This window comes from Oncorhynchus clarkii, chromosome 6 (assembly GCF_045791955.1).
Source record: "Oncorhynchus clarkii lewisi isolate Uvic-CL-2024 chromosome 6, UVic_Ocla_1.0, whole genome shotgun sequence".
In the NCBI taxonomy this organism is placed as follows: Eukaryota; Metazoa; Chordata; class Actinopteri; order Salmoniformes; family Salmonidae; genus Oncorhynchus; species Oncorhynchus clarkii.
Window position 1 is genome coordinate 38,140,265 of NC_092152.1, and position 19,200 is coordinate 38,159,464.

The 19,200-nt window shown below is 42.1% G+C and overlaps 1 protein-coding gene across 3 annotated transcripts in view; it reads right to left on the bottom strand.

Moving 5' to 3' along the window:
* LOC139411096 (lysyl oxidase homolog 2B-like) overlaps positions 1-18,776 on the bottom strand; it is a 67,246-nt gene extending 48,470 nt beyond the window's left edge. Inside the window, exons 1-3 of one of the 3 annotated variants that reach the window (XM_071156943.1) lie at positions 18,613-18,776; positions 9,265-9,666; positions 8,618-8,793 (exon numbers count right to left, since the gene is read on the bottom strand). In XM_071156943.1, coding sequence (XP_071013044.1) covers positions 8,618-8,793; positions 9,265-9,625 — 537 coding nt within the window. In that variant the 5' untranslated portion in view covers positions 9,626-9,666; positions 18,613-18,776. The remainder of the gene's footprint in view (positions 1-8,617; positions 8,794-9,264; positions 9,667-18,612) is intronic. The other 2 variants (XM_071156945.1, XM_071156944.1) reach the window with 2 other exon arrangements.
* Positions 18,777-19,200: the final 424 nt, after the last annotated feature.

Consider the following 19,200-nt stretch of genomic DNA (forward strand, 5'->3'; position numbering starts at 1 on the left):
GGTTCTTTCTCAACAATTCTACAACAATAAGAAATAAGAAAACATAATAATAGGAGCATAAAGTAAATGGCTCAGTAGAATAGAATAAATATTTAAGCATAGAGTGCATTTGGAAAGTATTCTGACCCCTTGACTTTTTCCACATTTTGTTATGTTACAGCCTTATTCTAAAATGGATTACATATAATTTTTCCATCATCAATCATCAATCTACAGACGATACCCCATGTTAATACATGTTTGCAAATGTATTAAACATAAAAAACTGAAATATCACATTTCCATAAGTATTTAGACCCTTTACTCAGTACTTTGTTGAAGCCCGTTTGGCAGAGATTACAGCCTGGAGTCTTCTTGGGTATGACGCTACAAGCTTGGCACAACTGTACTTGGAGAGTTTCTCCCATTCTTCTCTGCAGAACCCCTCAAGCTCTGTCAGGTTGGATGGGGAGCGTGGTTGGATGGGGAGTGTTGCTGCACAGCAACGAGAGCCCTCACCTCAACCCCATCAAACACCTTTGGGATGAATTGGAATGCCTATTGCGAGCCAGGCCTAATCGCTTAACATCAGTGCCCGACCTCACTAATGCTAGTGGCTGAATGGAAGCAAGTCCCTGCAGAAATGTTCCAACATCTAGTGGAAAGCCTTCCCAGAAGAGTGGAAGCTGTTATAGCAGCAAAGGGGGACCAACTCCATATTAATACCCATGATTTTGGAATGAGATGTTCGACGAGCAGGTGTCCACAAACTTTCATCCGTAGGCTAGGTTGTAGCAGCCTCATGATGGGTATAGTGGAAATTTGAGTATCTAAACCTATCAATGTTAATATAAAAGCCATGCTCATAAAAAAAATGTCCTCCCTAATCTTAAACAGCACCCGACCGCCACTGTAGTGTCTATAATACTGTAATAAGCTCACATCGTTGCTGTCACAAAGTTGTCACTGACTATGTGGAGATTAATTTCCCACTGAGCAAACTATTTCTGTACTTACATCATTCATATAAATTAATTTGATCAGGTTCTTGCTCTGGAGGACCTTATTTTTTCATTCACATTTGTCAATAAAACGAATGAATGCAACTCTTTATGTCAAATTGTTTCACATTCTACTTGTAGCCATGGTTGTCCTGAAAAGAACATGGTAAAACACTTCATTGTAAGGTTAAATATAAGGGCTGGACATGCATATAAAAGAAAGTCAGATAAATGAAAAGTCAATATTTGCTGGGATATCGGCAGTGATAGGATTAACCAGTGAGTGGAGCGAAGAGATGCTGCATGCTGAGGATGTAAAACTATCTGGGGGTTCCAACCCTGTGACATGACAACATGATAATTGAGGAAACTATGGTGATCGCGACCTTGTCTGTTTTAGATTATCCCTGGTTAAAAGCAACCAAGGTTGCCTCCCAAATGGCCCGCTATTTCCCCATGTAGTGCAGTTGCTTTTAACCAGGGCCCATAGTGACCTTCAATCAGGATTCTCGCAGATAACAGACTTATCACCTCCTCCAGAACTTTACATTAATAGTGAACAGGTATAGTACTTAACAATAATAACATGACCTGACTCCAAAACATATTACAGAGATGAATACACAGACAGAAGATACAACTGCTCTGACAGGCATGATATAATAAAAATACAATTTCCTCCCAACAGACTTATACTGGCCAAGACAAACACTATCCCTGGCTAATAACTCTAACATACAGGATTTACCTGTACGGATGAAGCAGTCTCTCAAGCTGTACTTAAACCTAACAGTCTTACATAGAAGCCAGTCATCAAAATATTATTCTGAATACCCCTCCTCTTTAATTTGTTTTGCTGTGAAAGAAAGGAGTGAACTTGTTTCAGTAACTGAAACTCACATGGCAACCCAACCTCCACCTTCCCTCCTTGCTATTGGGTACCCAACCCCTTTAATGATTGACTTCCTGTTTAGAGTTCAAGACTGCACTTTCCTCTGTGCCTCATTCAAATGTCTAGAAAATAAATGCCTGTTGATTGCAGCGGTGGTGTGGTAGAAAAGCACAGCAGAAAAACAGCAGCCGGTGAGATACTTTTAACATATGTGGCCTGTTTCTATGTTTCCAGAAATTGGCAGCAGGGGGGGGGGGTGCAGCAGATGGAAAAGCGATTAGTGGGATACGTCTTTGTGAGGAGGTAGAGAGAGGACCAAAGGAGAGGAAGCAAGTGGCCCCTCTCTCTGGCTGTCTCATTGTTGCTATCATCCAGAATCAATTAGTTAATCTATGATGTCTACATTTTAGTCTCATCTGACCAGAGTACCTTCTTCCATATGTTTGGGGAGTCTCCCACATGCCTTTTGGTGAACACCAAATGTATTTGTTTATTTTTTTCTTTAAGCAATGGCTTTTTTTCTGGCCACTCTTCCGTAAATTTCAGCTCTGTGCAGTGTACAACTTAGTGGTCCTATGGACAGATACTCCAATCTCCGCTTTGGAGCTTTGCAGCTCCTTCAGGGTTATCTTTGGTCTCTTTGTTGCCTCTCTGATAAATGCCCTCCTTGCCTGGTCTGTGAGTTTTGGTGGGTGGGCCTCTCTTGGCAAGTTTGTTGTGGTGCCATATTCTTTACATTTTATAATAATGGATTTAATGGTGCTCTGTGGGATGTTCAAAGTTTTTGATAATTTTTTATAACCCAACCCTGATCTGTACTTCTCCACAACTTTGTCCCTGACCTGTTTGGAGAGCTCATTGGTCTTCATGGTGCCGCTTGCTTGGTGCCCCTTGCTTAGTGGTGTTGCAGACTCTGGGGCCTTTCAGAACAGGTATATATACTGAGATCATGTGACAGATCATGTGACACTTAGATTGCACACAGGTGGACTTTTTTAAACTAATTATGTGACTTCTGAAGGTAATTGGTTATACCAGATCTTATTTAGGGGCTTCATAGCAAAGGGGGTGAATACATTTGCACACACCAATTTTCCATTTTTAAGATTAGTTATTTTTTAAATTTCACTTCACCAATTTGGACTATTTTGTGTATGTCCATTACATGAAATCCCCCCCAAAACATTTAAATTACAGGTTGTAATGCTACAAAATAGAAAAAATGCCAAGGGGGATAAATATTTTTCAAGGCACTGTAGCATCATAATGGCAATTTATTATAATGTAAATGAGAAAGGAATATCTCATCAACTTTTAGTTTGTCAATCAAATATCATCTTTCAGGAAAGCTCATTGAGCTGTGATTCTCTTTTGCTCCTGACTGCTCCATGAAATCAATGTAGTGCATTTGTAACTACCATTGGTAGTTGAAGAGAATATGTCATTCAACTAAACAAGTTCAATGAGGTCCTTTGGAATGAGACCAGACTGAGTGTGTCATTCTAACCCTCCGGGCTTGGATTTGAACAGAATGTAACTGCCATGAATTGAGTCTTTCAACTCATTTTCTGGTGTCAGAATGATTTAGAGCTATCTTACGCATTGACCACAGGACAGAAGAATCAGCCAACCCACTCTGCACACACTGGTTGAATCAACGTTGTTTCCACGTCACTTCAATTAAATTACATTGAACTAACGTGGAATAGACATTGCATTGACATCTGTGCCCAGTGAGAAGCTCCAACCGGAGAGCAAAAATATCCCCACAAGGGCTAACACTGACAATTGTACTATTTGTGAGGGTTTATTATGTAGGCTACAATAGTCCATTCCCAGAATCATACACTAGAAAGTGAGCTTGGGGCATTCGTTCTAAAATGTCACATCCACAATGATGTTTGTTGCCCTTGAGAAATGAACTGAAATATGCATTTCAAATGCAACTGAAACCAATAAGACATGCCAATGAAACACGAGGGAAAACGAATGCAAACTTTCAGATTCCAGTGTCACTTGCACTCTCAGTACTAAGGCGCAATACTCTTTATGGCAAGGATGTCCGTTTGGAGCAATTAGACAATGGTGTGATTTAGTGTGTAATCTTCAATTATCCTACTTCTCATCATCTCAGGCCAGACTGTAACCTCAAGCCTCCACCAAAACACAGTGCTAATGCCAGCAAAAACAATGGCAATGGAGCCTGCAGCACATGGTTCCAATAGAGACCCTGAACTCCATTGACTTCTTACAGAATTCACCAAATATCCTTGTGAAACGGGGTTACATAGACATTCCAAGTGAGAGAACAAATCATTTCTCTAGAACATCACAACAGTATTGAGCTAAAGTGACTTCCTGGGATCAAGTTTTCCCCTCCCTGGGCATACTGCATCTGTTTCAAGATCACATGTGCTGTGCTGACCAGACAAGCGCTGTTGGGTGCTGATTATTCTGTGAGCCACAACACAAATAGATGATTTGTTCTTTCCAGAAACAGTGTTTATGATGTGGCAGTGCAGGCAATTTACCTCACGTCTCTGTTTCACTTGTTCATGCTCCTTAGAAAACATTAAAAGAGCCTTTGTTGACAAAGTGGAAACAGATGTTCCACAAAACTTACAAATCCTGAAAAAATACAGTTTGACTTATTTGGTGAAAGACATAAGGCAATTATTATTTGTAGTTGAATCTGAGATAAATCATAGATAAACTACTTAAATTGGAAGAAAATGTCCTTATCTATTACTGTGTGGCATTTATAAATTAGACACAGAAGTTCATGGTTTGTGCCACACTGGCACAAACTCACACATTGACTGTAAAAACTAATCTTGATTTCCACAGCTATGAGTTGTAAGAGACTAAGGGCTACATTTTAGACTGAGTATTTCAGAGGATAAACTAAACATCCTATTCAGTTGAATTGTATTGTGGGAATGCAGTGCACTGGGGTGTAAACTTTTCATTGTTGTTACGTGGCCAGAGAGCTACCCATCAGTTATGTGAGAAGTTAATTCAGTTGTTCAAATTCAAATGTCAAATGACTTTTTCAACCCCACATTAGTCAAGTTCATGGTGCCATTCCTATTAGGCTTGACATTACACTTTACAGAACCCTACTATGATGACAAGGCCAGAGGTTTACAGAGGAAAAAGTGGATGGTTTGACCTTAAGCCTGAGGGGAAAAACTGAGGTAAGGAAGATGGAAACTATTGCTTTGGGAGAAACAGAGACTGTCACTCACTCACTGACACAGACAGACAGACAGACAGACAGACAGACAGACAGACAGACAGACACACACAAGGGGAGAGAAATAATATAGCATTCAATCCCAATTAACATTAGGACAGATTTGACCTGTCTGCCACAGTAGCCCTGCCTCCACCTAGCCTCCCAGCTTCCCAGCCCCAGCTCGTGTCACAGCATGGTAGGAGATTCCTCCAAACCAAAGGAGCAAAAACAAATGGAAGTAAATACATTGAAGTAGAACAAGGTTGTTTCAAGGCGTGTTACCACATACATCATCTAACTACAACAAAAATACTCCTTTATGAACCACCATCACACCTTACTTTACTATATATTACTTCCTTCAATAAACCTCAATCAACCACCTCTCCGGGGGATGTTTCAACAGCTGACGTTCAATTGAGCCCACAAATTTGAACAACCAAGAATAAACTTCTTTCAGGCTGTATTCCTTCTAGCTTCTAGTAGCCCACAGTACCCTGTTTGTTCCATGTCGGATGCAGAGTGCAGGCAATGAATGCATCTCAAATGTTTCCTAAATTGCTACTGCAACAGAACACATTGGTGTGTACATAAAGTCTGCATTGATAAATGCAGCTCAATGGTAAGCCAGCTAGGAAATGTACATAGCCAAGAATGACCTTTCATAAACATAGAGGAATGTTCAATGTTAAATCTGGTTGGAGCAGAATGTAATTGCATGTGCTTGATCACAGGTCAGACATCCCCACAAACACAAACTTCACCTCTAAATCGTCTACAGTAAAAGCTGAACGGCAGTGAGAGGATACATTCCGAAGGATTATGGAGTAGGACAGGAGTTTTTGGGCACTAATCTTTATATACTGTCCCCAAAGTATATAGCTGTGACTATAGCTGAAAAAAATGGTGTATGATAAATGGAAAATAAACAGAAAATGAATTCCTATTTAATAAGTCTTAACGGAAAGCAAACAGTGACTTCTCAGAGGAGCACTGGATCAAATCAAATGTTATTTGTCACATGCTTCTTTGTCTTGCAGAGAGGTTGTTGAGGGAGAGGTTGTCCTGGCAGTCTCAGTCATCAGGCCTACCACCATCGTGTCATCAGCAAACGTAATGATGGTGTTGGAGTCGTGCGCGGCCACGTAGTCGTGGGTGAACAGGGAGTACAAAAAGGGACTAATCACGCACCTGAAGGGCCCCCGTGTTGAGGGTCAGCGTGGCAGGTGTGTTGTTGCCTACTCTCACCATCTGGGATCGGACCCATCAGCAATTATACCATAGCCAATATGCAGTGATAATGTATTGGGCCTATAGCCTACTGCAAAAACCTCATTGCTTCAGAACTGTTTTTAATAGGTTAACGTGGCATAGGCTTAAGTTTTTTAAGTAATGTTTAAAAAAAATCTGAGCGGTAGATCTCGGCTTGCATTTTGACTCGGAAAGTGATCTTGACTCAGAAAAGGTTGGTGAACACTGCTCTAAACTCTAAAATGTGGGCGGAAATGTTCTCAGCCAAAGCCCCTAATTTGAATCCCCATACCTCTCTCATCATCCCCCACCACAGAACCACACTAGTCTGTCCTCATCGCTAACATTAGACCATGTATGTTCCAAATGGCACCATATTAACTACAAAGTGCAATTTGGGACGCACGCTAGTGTAACCTCAACCTGCAGCTGTGAGTCACCACCAGATGACCATTTCCAGATGAAAAGGTAAAGTCTCCATTAAGGCTGTGTCTGCACCCCAAATGGCATCCTATTCCCAACACAGTGCACTACTTTTGAACAGAGCCCTATGAGTCCTGGTCAAAAATAATGCACTACATAGGGAATAGGATGCCATTTGGAATCTGTGTGGAGGGCTTTGCCTAAGCCTGGCTGTGTTTCACAGAGCTTCTGTGTGGAGCTAGCCACACATGCCCCACGTCTTAGTGAATGGAAAAGCTGAGTCTGATATTCTCTCAGTAAATATCACAGCTGGAGAGATCACAAAGGGCTGAGTCTATACGTCTAGACCTCTACAGCACTGCTCTCTGGATCATTATCATCTCTATCAGAGGTGGCATCACAGGTCCCAGAGTGGTGTGGCGGACAAAAACACCTGGGGCCCGTAGTTCTTCCTTATCTGGTAACCTCACCAGGTAAAACCTTATACGGTATGACGTGATTAATCTGTTGTAAGAAGGTTTAATATGGGATATGATAGAACCAGATTTTTTAATCAGGTCACATGGTTAAAAAAAAAAACTCCTGGAAAAACTCCTGGCCTTGGGGAGGATGAAAACCCTGTCAAACTGCAGCAAACGTGTACTTGTTAATATTACTTCACAAACACAGAGAAAGCAACATGATTAGACTATAAAACTCACACGGCTGAGCTTGATTTATGTAGGTTTGCATCGTGTAGTCCGGCCCTAAGCAACTGTAAGCCTAATTCAAAATGATGTCACAGTCTATGTCAGCGATTGTGTTTATTGACTAATTCCAGTGAATCATTTTGGATTGAAAAAGTCTAGGTAGCCTAGTCAGCCCAAGTTTGAAAATAAACCAAATTTGATCCCATTCACATTTTCTGACAAACAAATGGACTATAAATACACTATGTTACCGCTTCATTTGCCCTGGCCAGAGGGACAGGGCACATAGTAGGCCAGGCTAAGACTATGCAGCTGCTGTTGTTTTATTATTTAACCTCTAAGTAGGCAAGTCAGTTAAGACTGAGTTAAGAACCTCTAAGTAGGCAAGTTGAGTTAAGACTCAATGCACAAAAAAACCCAGAATCACCCTGAGGCATCCAGCTGTTACTCTAAAGTACTGTCTGTCATCACTTGATTTCAGAGACATTTTAAAAATGGAAACTTATGGTTTGAGCTGAAACTCAGAGAGCTCTGGTCTGCACTCCCCTCATAAGATTGGTATGTGAACTCGGGGGCCTGCAGAGTGAGCAGAACAGCAAGATAACACTCTGCAATTAGCTGTAGGCTTGTAGGACATACTTCCATGAGGTGCGCAATGAAGCCTTTAAGAGCCCAGCAGGATTACACTGACAGTTGTGAGTGCAACACCTATGATTACTTATTTAGTTAGTTACCAGTAGCCTCACTTTCTTTGTAAAACTTCACGTGGGCTAGTGCACATGACTGTAAAGTCATCATTTTGAGTTCACAATTTAGTTTTGGCTTGACTATTCACTTTTTTTGAAAGCCACATGTACGTAATACTTAGATGCTGTCAAAATGTGTGTCTTCACTCTGCACAGAACAGCTCAATAAAACCAGCTGTGAAGGCTTTCTCTGAGGAGCGGTCAGGAACCAAATGTTCTGGCCCAGTGTAAAAATGTCAGTCAACAACGTCAACCAAAGTCAAGTGTCTTTGGGGCCGTTTCCTGAACACAGATTAAACCTAGTCCTTTTTCTGTCTAGGATTAGCCTTAATCTGTGTCTAGGAAACCACCCCTTTGTGTCTAACTAAGGCAGGCTTTATAGAAGGTAGATTGTTTACCTGCACATTATTGGCCATGGTGTTGATGAATTTAAATCCGGGGATCCTTTTGTCGCTGCACACCACACCTACGTCCTCTGTGTGCTTGCAGTCGGACACACCAATCCCGTTGGAGGTGCACAGTGCCAGGGTCTTCTCTTTTCCAGTGCACTGGACATTGTCAAACCAGATGCGTCCTGAAAAACATCAGGATTCTGAACACACTGTGGATATATCAAAAAGAACTCTGTAGGGATAAATCTTTCTTTCACCTGACCAGTTGTAGCTAGCGTGGTCAAACAGCCAAGCGACATTGGAAAAGTAGACTGGACACTGACAGCAATTATGCTGCTGAGATTGTACACTGGCTACCTTATCCCTAACAGATCTAAGCTACAGATGTGCCTTGTCCATTTCGGTAAAAGTTGAGTCAGAACGTAGACAAAGAGCACTACCGGTAATCCAAAACATCCAGCATTTATTCATGGAAAAGCCGGCCTGTCAGTGAAATATGTCAGAATAAACATACATCCAAATGGCCTATTGAAAAGTTTCACTAGGAAAATTGGTTAATCCTGGCCAATAAAAAAACATCCCTTAAAATAGTCAATTATTTCCCCTTATCATTACACATATAAAGGTTTGAAGTGCAATAACGGACATCTTACCCTCTCCTTTCCCATATTTAGAGGATGGAGACCAGGAGACCGCCTCCAGGTAGCCCAACTCCCTGCACACCACCTGGGCAGAATGGATGGAGAAGTCATCATCACAGACTGTGCCCCACTCGCCATCATAGAAAACCTCCACGCGCCCCTCGTTGTGCTTGCGCTTGTCCCCTGCCAAACGCAGCTGTATCCTGGGTGTGTCAGGTGGCAGCTCCGGGGCACTGTACTGCTCCTGCTCAGGCTCTGGGTAGCCCTGTGGATAGCCGTGTGGGTAGCCTAGGTGTTCGTACTGGGCCCGGCACAGTTCTAACAGGCCCAACAGGATGGTGAAGCAGCAGGGGAGCGACCAGGCGGCCAGCATGGTGGTGTCTGTCAAGTCAGACAGTAGACAGAAGAGGTTATCTATGGGAGAGTAGGCAGAGATTAGGAAAATAACATTACCCATTTAAAATTCCTTTGGCTACTTTGTCATATGGTTTATCACAGGGAGACTGCCTGGGGGTTTGGAATTCAGGACTGCAGCAAAGGAGATTAACAAGGGCAGCAAGTGCTTCACCTACATTCAAAGAATTACAGTAACGCCAATTGACCTTTCTCTAAGCCCCTCTTGGTTACTGATGCAATCTCGGACAACATTTTCCCAGGAAGTCCAATTCACCACTCAAACCACAGGCAAAATCCACTCACAATGATCTCAAACTGTGTTTTTAAAACGCAATGAAATTAAACACAGACTACCCCTTGCTAATCAGGAGACACTCGGGTGTGTTGTGGTGGACTGTCATTACAATTGCTTCACGGGAACCAGGTAAAATTATGCTTGCAGTGTATTTAGCCTCTGAAAAGCTCGGCATTCACTGTCAGCAAGCAGTCACAGCTACTAACCACTTTTGGAGCTAACAAGCGGAGGTGGGTAGTGACGCGCTACAAGTAACGCATTACATGTACTTAAAGGCCCATTGCAATCAAAAACTTGATTGTGCTGTGTTTTATATATATTTCCACACTATGTGTGTGGACCACCTTTACTCCACACACAGAGACACAGACAAAGCTCTCCCTCGCCCTCCATTTGGCAAATCTGACCATAATTATATCCTCCTAACTACTGCTTACAAGCAAAAATTAAAGCAGGAAGCACCAGTGACTAGATCAATAAAAAAGTGGTCAGATGAAGCAGATGCTAAGCTACAGGGCTGTTTTACTAGCACAGACTGGAATATGTTCTGGTATTCCTCCGATGGCATTGAGGAGTACACCACATCAGTCATTGGCTTCATCAATAAGTGCATTGATAACGCCGTCCCCACAGTGACCGTACGTACATACCCCAACCAGAAGCCATGGATTAAAGGCAACAACCGCACTGAGCGAAAGGCCAGAGCTGACGATTTCAAGGAGTGGGACTCTAATAACCCTGAAGCTTATAAGAAATCCTGCAATGCACTCCGACGAACCATCAAACAGGCAAAGCGTCAATACAGGACTAAGATCGAATCGTACTGCACCAGCTCTGACGCTCGTCAGATGTGGCAGGGCTTGCAAACCATTACAGACAACAAAGAGAAGCACAGCCGAGAGCTGCCCAGTGACACAAGCCTACCAGACGAGCTATACTACTTCTATGCTCGCTTCGAGGCAAATAACACTTAAACATGCATGAGAGCACCAGCTGTTCTGGAAGACTGTGTGATCACGCTCTCCGCAGCCAATGTGAGTAAGACCTTTAAACAGGTCAATATTCACAAGGCCGCAGGGCCAGACGGATGACCAGGACGTATACTGCTAGCATGCGCTGATCAACTGGCAAGTGTCTTCACTGACATTTTCAACCTCTCCCTGTCCGTGTCTGTAATGCCAACATGTTTTAAGCAGACCACCATAGTGCCTGTGCCCAAGAACACTAAGGTAACCCCCCTAAATGACTACTGACCTGTAGCACTCACATCTCTAGCCATGAGGTGCTTTGAAAGGCTGGTCATTGTTCACATCAACACCATTATCCCAGAAACCCTAGACCCACTCCAATTTGCATACCGCCCCAAAAGATCCACAGATGATGCCATCTCTATTGCACTCCACACTGCCCTTTCCCACTTTAACAAAAGGAACGCCTATGTGAGAATGTTATTCATTGACTACAGCTCAGCGTTCAACACAAAAGTGCCCTCCAAGCTCATCAATAAGCTAAGGACCCTGGGACTAAACACCTCCCTCTGCAACTGGATCCTGCACTTCCTGATGGGCCGCCCCCAGGTGGTAAGGGTAGGTAACAACACATCTGCCAAGCTAATACTCAACACAGGTTCCCCTCAGGGGTGAGTGCTCAGTCTCCTCCTGTACTCCCTGTTCACTCATGACTGCACGGCCAGGCACGACTCCAACACCATCATTAAGTTTGCCGATGACACAACAGTGTTTGCCTGATCACTGACAATGAAAACACAGCCTATGGTGAGGAGGTCAGAGACCTGGCCGTGTGGTGCCAGGACAACAACCTCTCCCTAAACCTGATTAAGACAAAGAGCACACCCCCATTCTCATTGACAGGGCTGCAGTGGAGCAGGTTGAGAGCTTCAAGTTCCTTGGTGTCCACATCACCAATAAACTAACATGGTCCAAGCACTGCAAGACAGTCGTGAAGAGGGCACGACAAAACCCATTCCCCCTCAGAAGACTGAAAAGACTTGGCATGGGTCCTCAGATCCTCAAAAGGTTCTACAGCTGCACCATCAAGAGCGCCCTGACTCATTGTATCACTGCCTGGTATGGCAACTGCTCGGTCTCCGACCGCAAGGCACTACAGAGGGTAGTGCGAATGGCCGAGTACATCACTGGGGCCAAGCTTCCTGCCATCCAGGACCTCTATACCAGGCGGTGTCAGAGGAAGGCCCTAAAAATGGTTTAAAAAACCTCCAGCTACCCTAGTCATAGACTGTTCTCTGCTACTACATGGCAAGCGGTACCATAGCGCCAAGTCTCGGTCCAAGAGGCTTCTAAACAGCTTCTACCCACAAGCCATAAGACTCCTGAACATCTAATCAAATGGCTACTGAGCCTATTTGCACTCCCCCCCCCCCTCCTCTTTTACATCACTGCTACTCTATGTTGTGATCATCTATGCATTGTCACTTTAAATCCTCTACCTACATGTAAATATTACCTCAACTAACCGGTGCCCCTGCACATTGACTCTGTACCGGTAACCTCCTGTATATAGTCTCGCTATTGTTATTTTACTGCTGCTCTTTAAATACTTTTATTTCTTATTCTTATCCGTATTTTTTAACTGCATTGTTGGTTAGGGACTCGTAAGTAAGCATTTCACTGTAAGGTCTACTACACCTGTTGTATTCGGCACATGTGACAAATAAAATTTGATTTTAAACTTACTGTAAAATTGTGAACATGATAATAATGCCCCTTTAGTATAAGAGCTATTTGAAAAGACTGACAGAAATTTCAGCTTGTTTTGGTGGGAGGGAATTTTGGCCTTCCATGGTGACTTCACCATGCAGTAAATTAGTTAATAGACCAATAAGAAAAGAGTTCCAAACCTCTCTGCCAATAGCAGCAAATTATCAGTTTCCCCTCCCCACTGAAACCACATCAAGACATCCTAGCAAAATACTTGCTTGAGAAAATGCTCTTTGCTAAGAACACAATTGTATGCTTTTGTTTCAAAGTAGATTTGTTTAAGACTACCAAGAATCACTCCGTGTGACCCTGATTTACCCCACTGCAATTAAAGTTTTTGGGAGGAACTAGTACTTTTCTAGTTCTCTCTGTGGACTGTACTTGTTCTCTTACTCTGCTAAATTTGACCAAATCCCTTCAGTTACGTAGATTTATATGATTATACAGTGCATTCGGAAAGTATTGAGACCCCTTGACTTTTTACCTTGACACAATATCCCATGATATTTTATATTTTGGCAAATGTATTAAAAATAAAACCCGAAAATATCACATTTACATAAGTATTCAGACCCTTTACTCAGTACTTTGTTGAAGCACTTTTGGCAGTGATTACAGCCTCGACTCTTCTTAGGTATGACGCTACAAGCATGGCAGACCTGTATTTGGGGAGATTCTCCCATTCTTCTCTGCAGATCCTCTCTGTCAGGATGGATGGGGAGCGTCGCTGCACATCTATTTTCAGGTCTCTCCAGAGATGTTTGATTGGATTCAAGTCCGGGCTCTATCTGGGCCACTCAAGGACATTCAGAGACTTGTCCCAAAGCCACTCCTGCGTTGTCTTGGCTGTGTGCTTAGGGTTATTGTCCTGTTGGAAGGTGAACCTTTGCCCCAGTCTGAAGTCCTGAGCACTCTGGAGCAGGTTTTCATCAATGATCTCTCTGCACTTTGCTCCATTCATATTTCCCTCGATCCTGACTAGTCTCCCAGTCCCTGCAGTTGAAAAACATTGCCCCGGCATGATGCTGCCACCACCATGCTTCACCGTAGGGATGGTGCCAGGTTTTTTCCAGACGTGACGCTTGGACGCTTGGAATTCAGGCCAAAGAGTTCAGTCTTGGTTTTATCAGACCAGAGAATCTTGTTTCTCATGGTCTGAGAGTCCTTTAGGTGCCTTTTTGCAAACTCCAAGCAGGCTGTCATGTGCCTTTTACTGTGGAGTGTCTTCCGTCTGGCCACTCTACTATAAAGGCCTGATTGGTGGAGTGCTGCCGAGATGGTTGTCCTTCTGGAAGGTTCTCCCATCTCCATAGAGGAACTCTGGAGCTCTGTCAGAATGATCACCGGGTTCTTGGACACCTCCCTGACCAAGGCCCTCCTCCCACGATTGCTCAGTTTGGCCGGGCGGCCAGCTCTAGGAAGAGTCTAGGTAGTTCCTTCAACCTCATGGCTTGGTTTTTGCTCTGACATGCACTGCCAACTGTGAGACCTTATATAGGCAGGGTAGCCTAGTGGTTAGAGCGTTGGACTAGTAACCGAAAGGTTGCAAGTTCAAATCCCCGAGCTGACAAGATACAAATCTGTCGTTCTGCCCCTGAACAGGCAGTTAACCCACTGTTCCTAGGCTGTCATTGAAAATAAGAATTTGTTCTTAACTGACTTGCCTAGTTAAAAAATATATATATGTAGACAGGTGTGTGCCTTTCCAAATCATGTACAATCAATTTAATTTACCACAGGTGGACTCCAATCAAGTTGTAGAAACATCTCAAGGATGATCAATTGAAACAAGTTGCACCTGAGCTCAATTCCGAGTCTCATAGGAAAGGATTTGAACACTTATGTAAACCATTATTTATTTATTTTAAATAACAAAAATTACTTTGTGTGTAGACTGATGTAACTGAACAAAATGTGGAAAAAGTCAAGGGGTCTGAATACATTGCAAATGCACTGTATATATCGTAATTTTAATACAGACTAGCTAAAAAATAAGTGAACATTTACCAATTATCCAATGGATTATGTACACTTTCTGATAAAAAAAAAGTGGAGGTGCAAAAACATAGGTTTGCACCCCTATTTTAATTTGCTGCATAGTTCAGGTGGCCAAGTGTAGGCTTTGGAGAAAAGCTGTTTGGCTGAAAATCAATGTAGACTAAAAATATTATCATGTCATATCATAGAGGCGACTCGAGAAAAAAAGTCCCCCCTTCAGATTTCCCACTTAAAGCAGTTTTTCTAGGTGGAGGAAAATAATTCATACTTTCAGTATGAATTATGAAAGCCTGTAAAAGTTCTCCCAAAAATGTGAATAGGCACTTTCAAACAGAGGTGGAGAGTTGAAACCGAAAGCCAATCATTTTCAGTGGTGCCCACATTGGGTAGTGTCATTTCAACCGAATTATATCAAGCTTATTAAAGAGCAGTAATACTATCAAGAGCAGTGTGTGCGGGTTTCTTCTTTTTTTCTCATTTTATTAAACTGTTACCATGCACCTGCAAAAACGATAGCTCAGATGTGCCTTTTGAAATTTTAAAATAAAAACAATTTCCAAAATATACATTAAAAAAAATACAGGATAGTATTCTAGCACCATAAATGAGCTCACTCTGGATCATTTGCACTTCTAAAGCGGCATGTGGAAGGGGTGGTTGTTTAAAAAAAATCACCCAGCAGCCACTGGCAATGAGCGCTCCACTCATACCTACTTTTCTAATACGAACTTCCCCGGGCTCAAGAGAACAACATGAATGAGGCCTGGAAGCCAAGGCTTGGGGGGGCTTAACAACAACAACAAACTATCACTCCGCTCTGGTCAATCATGGCAGGATGTCATGTGGCATGAAGTCACAGAGAAAAACATTGATTTACACTACCGTTCAAAAGTTTGGGGTCACTTAGAAATGTAATTGTTTTTGAAAGAAAAGCTATTTTTTTTATCCATTAAAATAACATCAAATTGATCAGAAATACAGTGTAGACATTGTTAATGTTGTAAATGACTATTGTAGCTGGAAACGGCAGATTTTGATGGAATATCTCTACATAGGTGTACAGAGGCCCATTATCAGCAACCATCACTACTATGTTCCAATGGCACGCTCTGTTAGCTAATCCAAGTTTATAATTTTAAAAGGCTAATTGATCATTAGAAAACCATTTTGCAATTATGTTAGCATAGCTGAAAACTGTTGTTCTGATTAAAGAAGCAATAAAGCTGGCCTTCTTTAGAGTAGTTGAGCATTAGCATTTGTGGGTTAGATTACAGGCTCAAAATGGCCAGAAACAAAGACCTTCTTCTGAAACTCGTCAGTCTATTCTTATTCTGAGAAATCTATATGGGACAGCTGTCAATTTCTTGGTCCTTAAGTTAAAATGGTATACTTTTTCATTTATTACAAATTTATATAGTCAATTTTGGTCTTTAATGCAGGGCTGACAGACAAGTTCCTTACATTTGTACTCATCAGACCGCTTGCCTCTTCAATTTTTGCTGTAATGCTGCAATTATTTGGTTATAATTTTGAGTAGAGCAGACATTTCCATATGTTTTTGTTAGCTGCATGTGTGACATACTGTAACTCCACAAGTCCTATTTATGATATAATTTACAAAGAATATACCTTTTTAAACAATTTCTCCAAAAATATATATATATATAAACAAAGGACTTTCTTCTGAAACTCGCCAGTCTATTCTTGTTCTGAGAAATTAAGGCAATTCCATGCGAGAAATTGCCAAGAAACTAAAGATGTCGTACTATGCTGTGTACTTTCACAGAACAGCGCAAACTGGCTCTAACCAGAATAGAAAGAGGAGTGGGAGGCCCTGGTGCACAACTGAGCAAGAGGACAAGTACATTAGAGTGTCTAGATTGTGAAACAGACCCCTCACAAGTCCTCAACTGGAATCTTCCTTAAATAGTACCCGCAGAACACCAGTCTCAACGTCAACAGTGAAGAGGTGACTCCGGGATGCTGACCTTCTAGGCAGAGTTCCTCTGTCCAGTGTCTGTGTTCTTTTGCCCATCTTAATATTTTATTTTTATTGGCCAGTCTGAGATATGGCTTTTTCTTTGCAACTCTGCCTAGAAAGCCAGCATCCCGGAGTCGCCTCTTCACTGTTGACGTTGAGACTGTTACTTGTTATTCGACCCCTGCCTGCCTTGACGTGTCGTTTGCCTGTCCCTGTGGTTGAAATAAACATTGCTACTTCACACAGTCTGTACTTGGGTCTTACCTTGATTCCTGATTTTTTTTAAAGCATAACTCCTTTTAAGACTGCAGCAACATTTCACACAAGGCATTAAGCAATTCAACAATATAGTGGCTTTCAAGTGATGTAAACTAAAGGCTATGTATATCTGGCAGTGGGGGTTGGATCTTTCCATTTTCCAGCATCTTTCTATTTTCTTCAATGTAACGTGGGCAGTTGGTTACACAAGTTACAAAACATAGACGTTACAAAGTCAAGCTCACAGGGTCTGCATCTCCTCACAGCCTAATAACCATTCTAATGTTTTCATTCAACCACATGGATAAGATGCACACAGAAGCTACAGTACTTTATGACAAATGTCATCTGGGATCTAAGATATATGACCATATCTTAAATTGAAATTCCATCCTGCTTCAGCACTCAAAGATTTACGGGCTCAAAGTGGAGTGCAGTACAGTATCACAAAAAACATTCCTAGCGCAAATGTAAGGTAAAGATTCAAAAGTATAAGATGGCCCACCCCATGAAATGGTGACCCCTTGGATCAAACAGAAGTCATTTAGCTTCCGCCAAACAAAGCAAGGTATCCAGGAAGCTCTGCCTCCATTTGGTCTTCAGTGGAAACCAATATGTGCAGGCAGATAAACTAAACACAGCAGCATCCATCAACCACCTAGAACGCTTATTTCACAAGAAAGACAACATTAAATCTATGCTGAGACATAAAAAAAAATGGCCACTAGTTTTTACTTGTCATGTTTCCCCTCGAGAATGCTAGACACAATTTCCACTGACTCGTTGCCGTAGGGCATCTAGGTCATAAGGTGGTGGTTCCGGGTTCAATATGTCAGGTCAGAAAGAGTTGGAGCCTTCCCAATACCTGTGCTCAGGCCATTATAATGTGTAGAACTAACTGGATAATTATAGAAGCACTGAAAGGAGTCTTATCGTGCACTATGGGATGGTGAGAGAAGACGCTATAAATACATTACATACAGGCAGCTCATAGAATGTGTACCAAAGTTAACCAAACCATCAACTTGAATAGTTATTCACTGTTCCTTCAAGGACAATACAGTAAACTAGAATCAAGCCAGAGAACTCCTGGCACATGCCGTTGATTTATAGCACAGAACAGCACATCCAGGTAATAATACATAGGTGTGCCATTTAACTAACATTCTCTGCAACCTAATTACACAACCACTATAGGCTATAGAGACTGCAATCACACATCATCATGTGAGAAATCAGTAAGATCAGTGTCCACAAAAGCAGAGGCATTTTGTTTCTCTCGCCCCAAGTAACTGCAACTAAACTGTGGTTGAATACTGTGCACCTTTCATCTCACAAATCCCACAACTATCCATTCCTGGCATAAATATTATCAGCGTTCCCACAATATGCTGGCATCCTTATTTGTGAACATTGCGAAACAGGCTGCGATGTATTCTCATTATCGTCTACAATCAATTTTACAAATACAAAAGTCTAGACATAGAAACTGTTAACAACCAAATTTCATTATCAACATGAAATCAGAGTGCATTTGGTTATACGTGGCATATAAGAACAAGTAGCCAAAGTTGCTTAAATTTAATAAGAAGCACAAAGACCGTATAGCATATCAAGCACATTTTTCCAGTAATATCCTTTAGTAACTGTTTCATTAACACAATTTTCAAGTTATTTCCAAAAGAAGCTCTCACCACAGACGATTATCAAAAAAATGATCTTGATCCCGTTGAAGACTATATATGGCTGCCTGATATGATGCCCAAATCACGAATGTATATTTTTACTCCCCAAGGATTAGGATTGCTACGTGACTTTCGGATGGTTTCTAAACTTTCACTCCCCCTTGCAATTTCAATGCCGCTTCCGAAAAAGTTATGCCTTGTGGATCTGCCCAGTTACGCCCACTGCTGAAATGACCTCACCGATGGCCTGAGCAGTGAGCGCTGGAAGTGGAATAGCCGTAATTCCTGGATATTTGGAGCGACACTGGGACGACAGCATCGCAGAAGGACAGCAAAATGCAGCTCCACAACTCTGATTTTGTGACACATTGGTACAAATTGGCACCCAGAACCAAAAAATCGCACCTTTATCATGAGTCAATGCTTGGCAGAAAACAAAGACCGACATATTTTGTCCATTGTGCCCTACTGTACCTACCCATACATGCCATTTAGTCCGCGACAGCATCTGACAGTTACTCTTTGTACTGATCCTTGATAAACTGCTGCCACCATGTGCAAATGATATAGCCATCATGTTAAATGTGTATTTCTTGA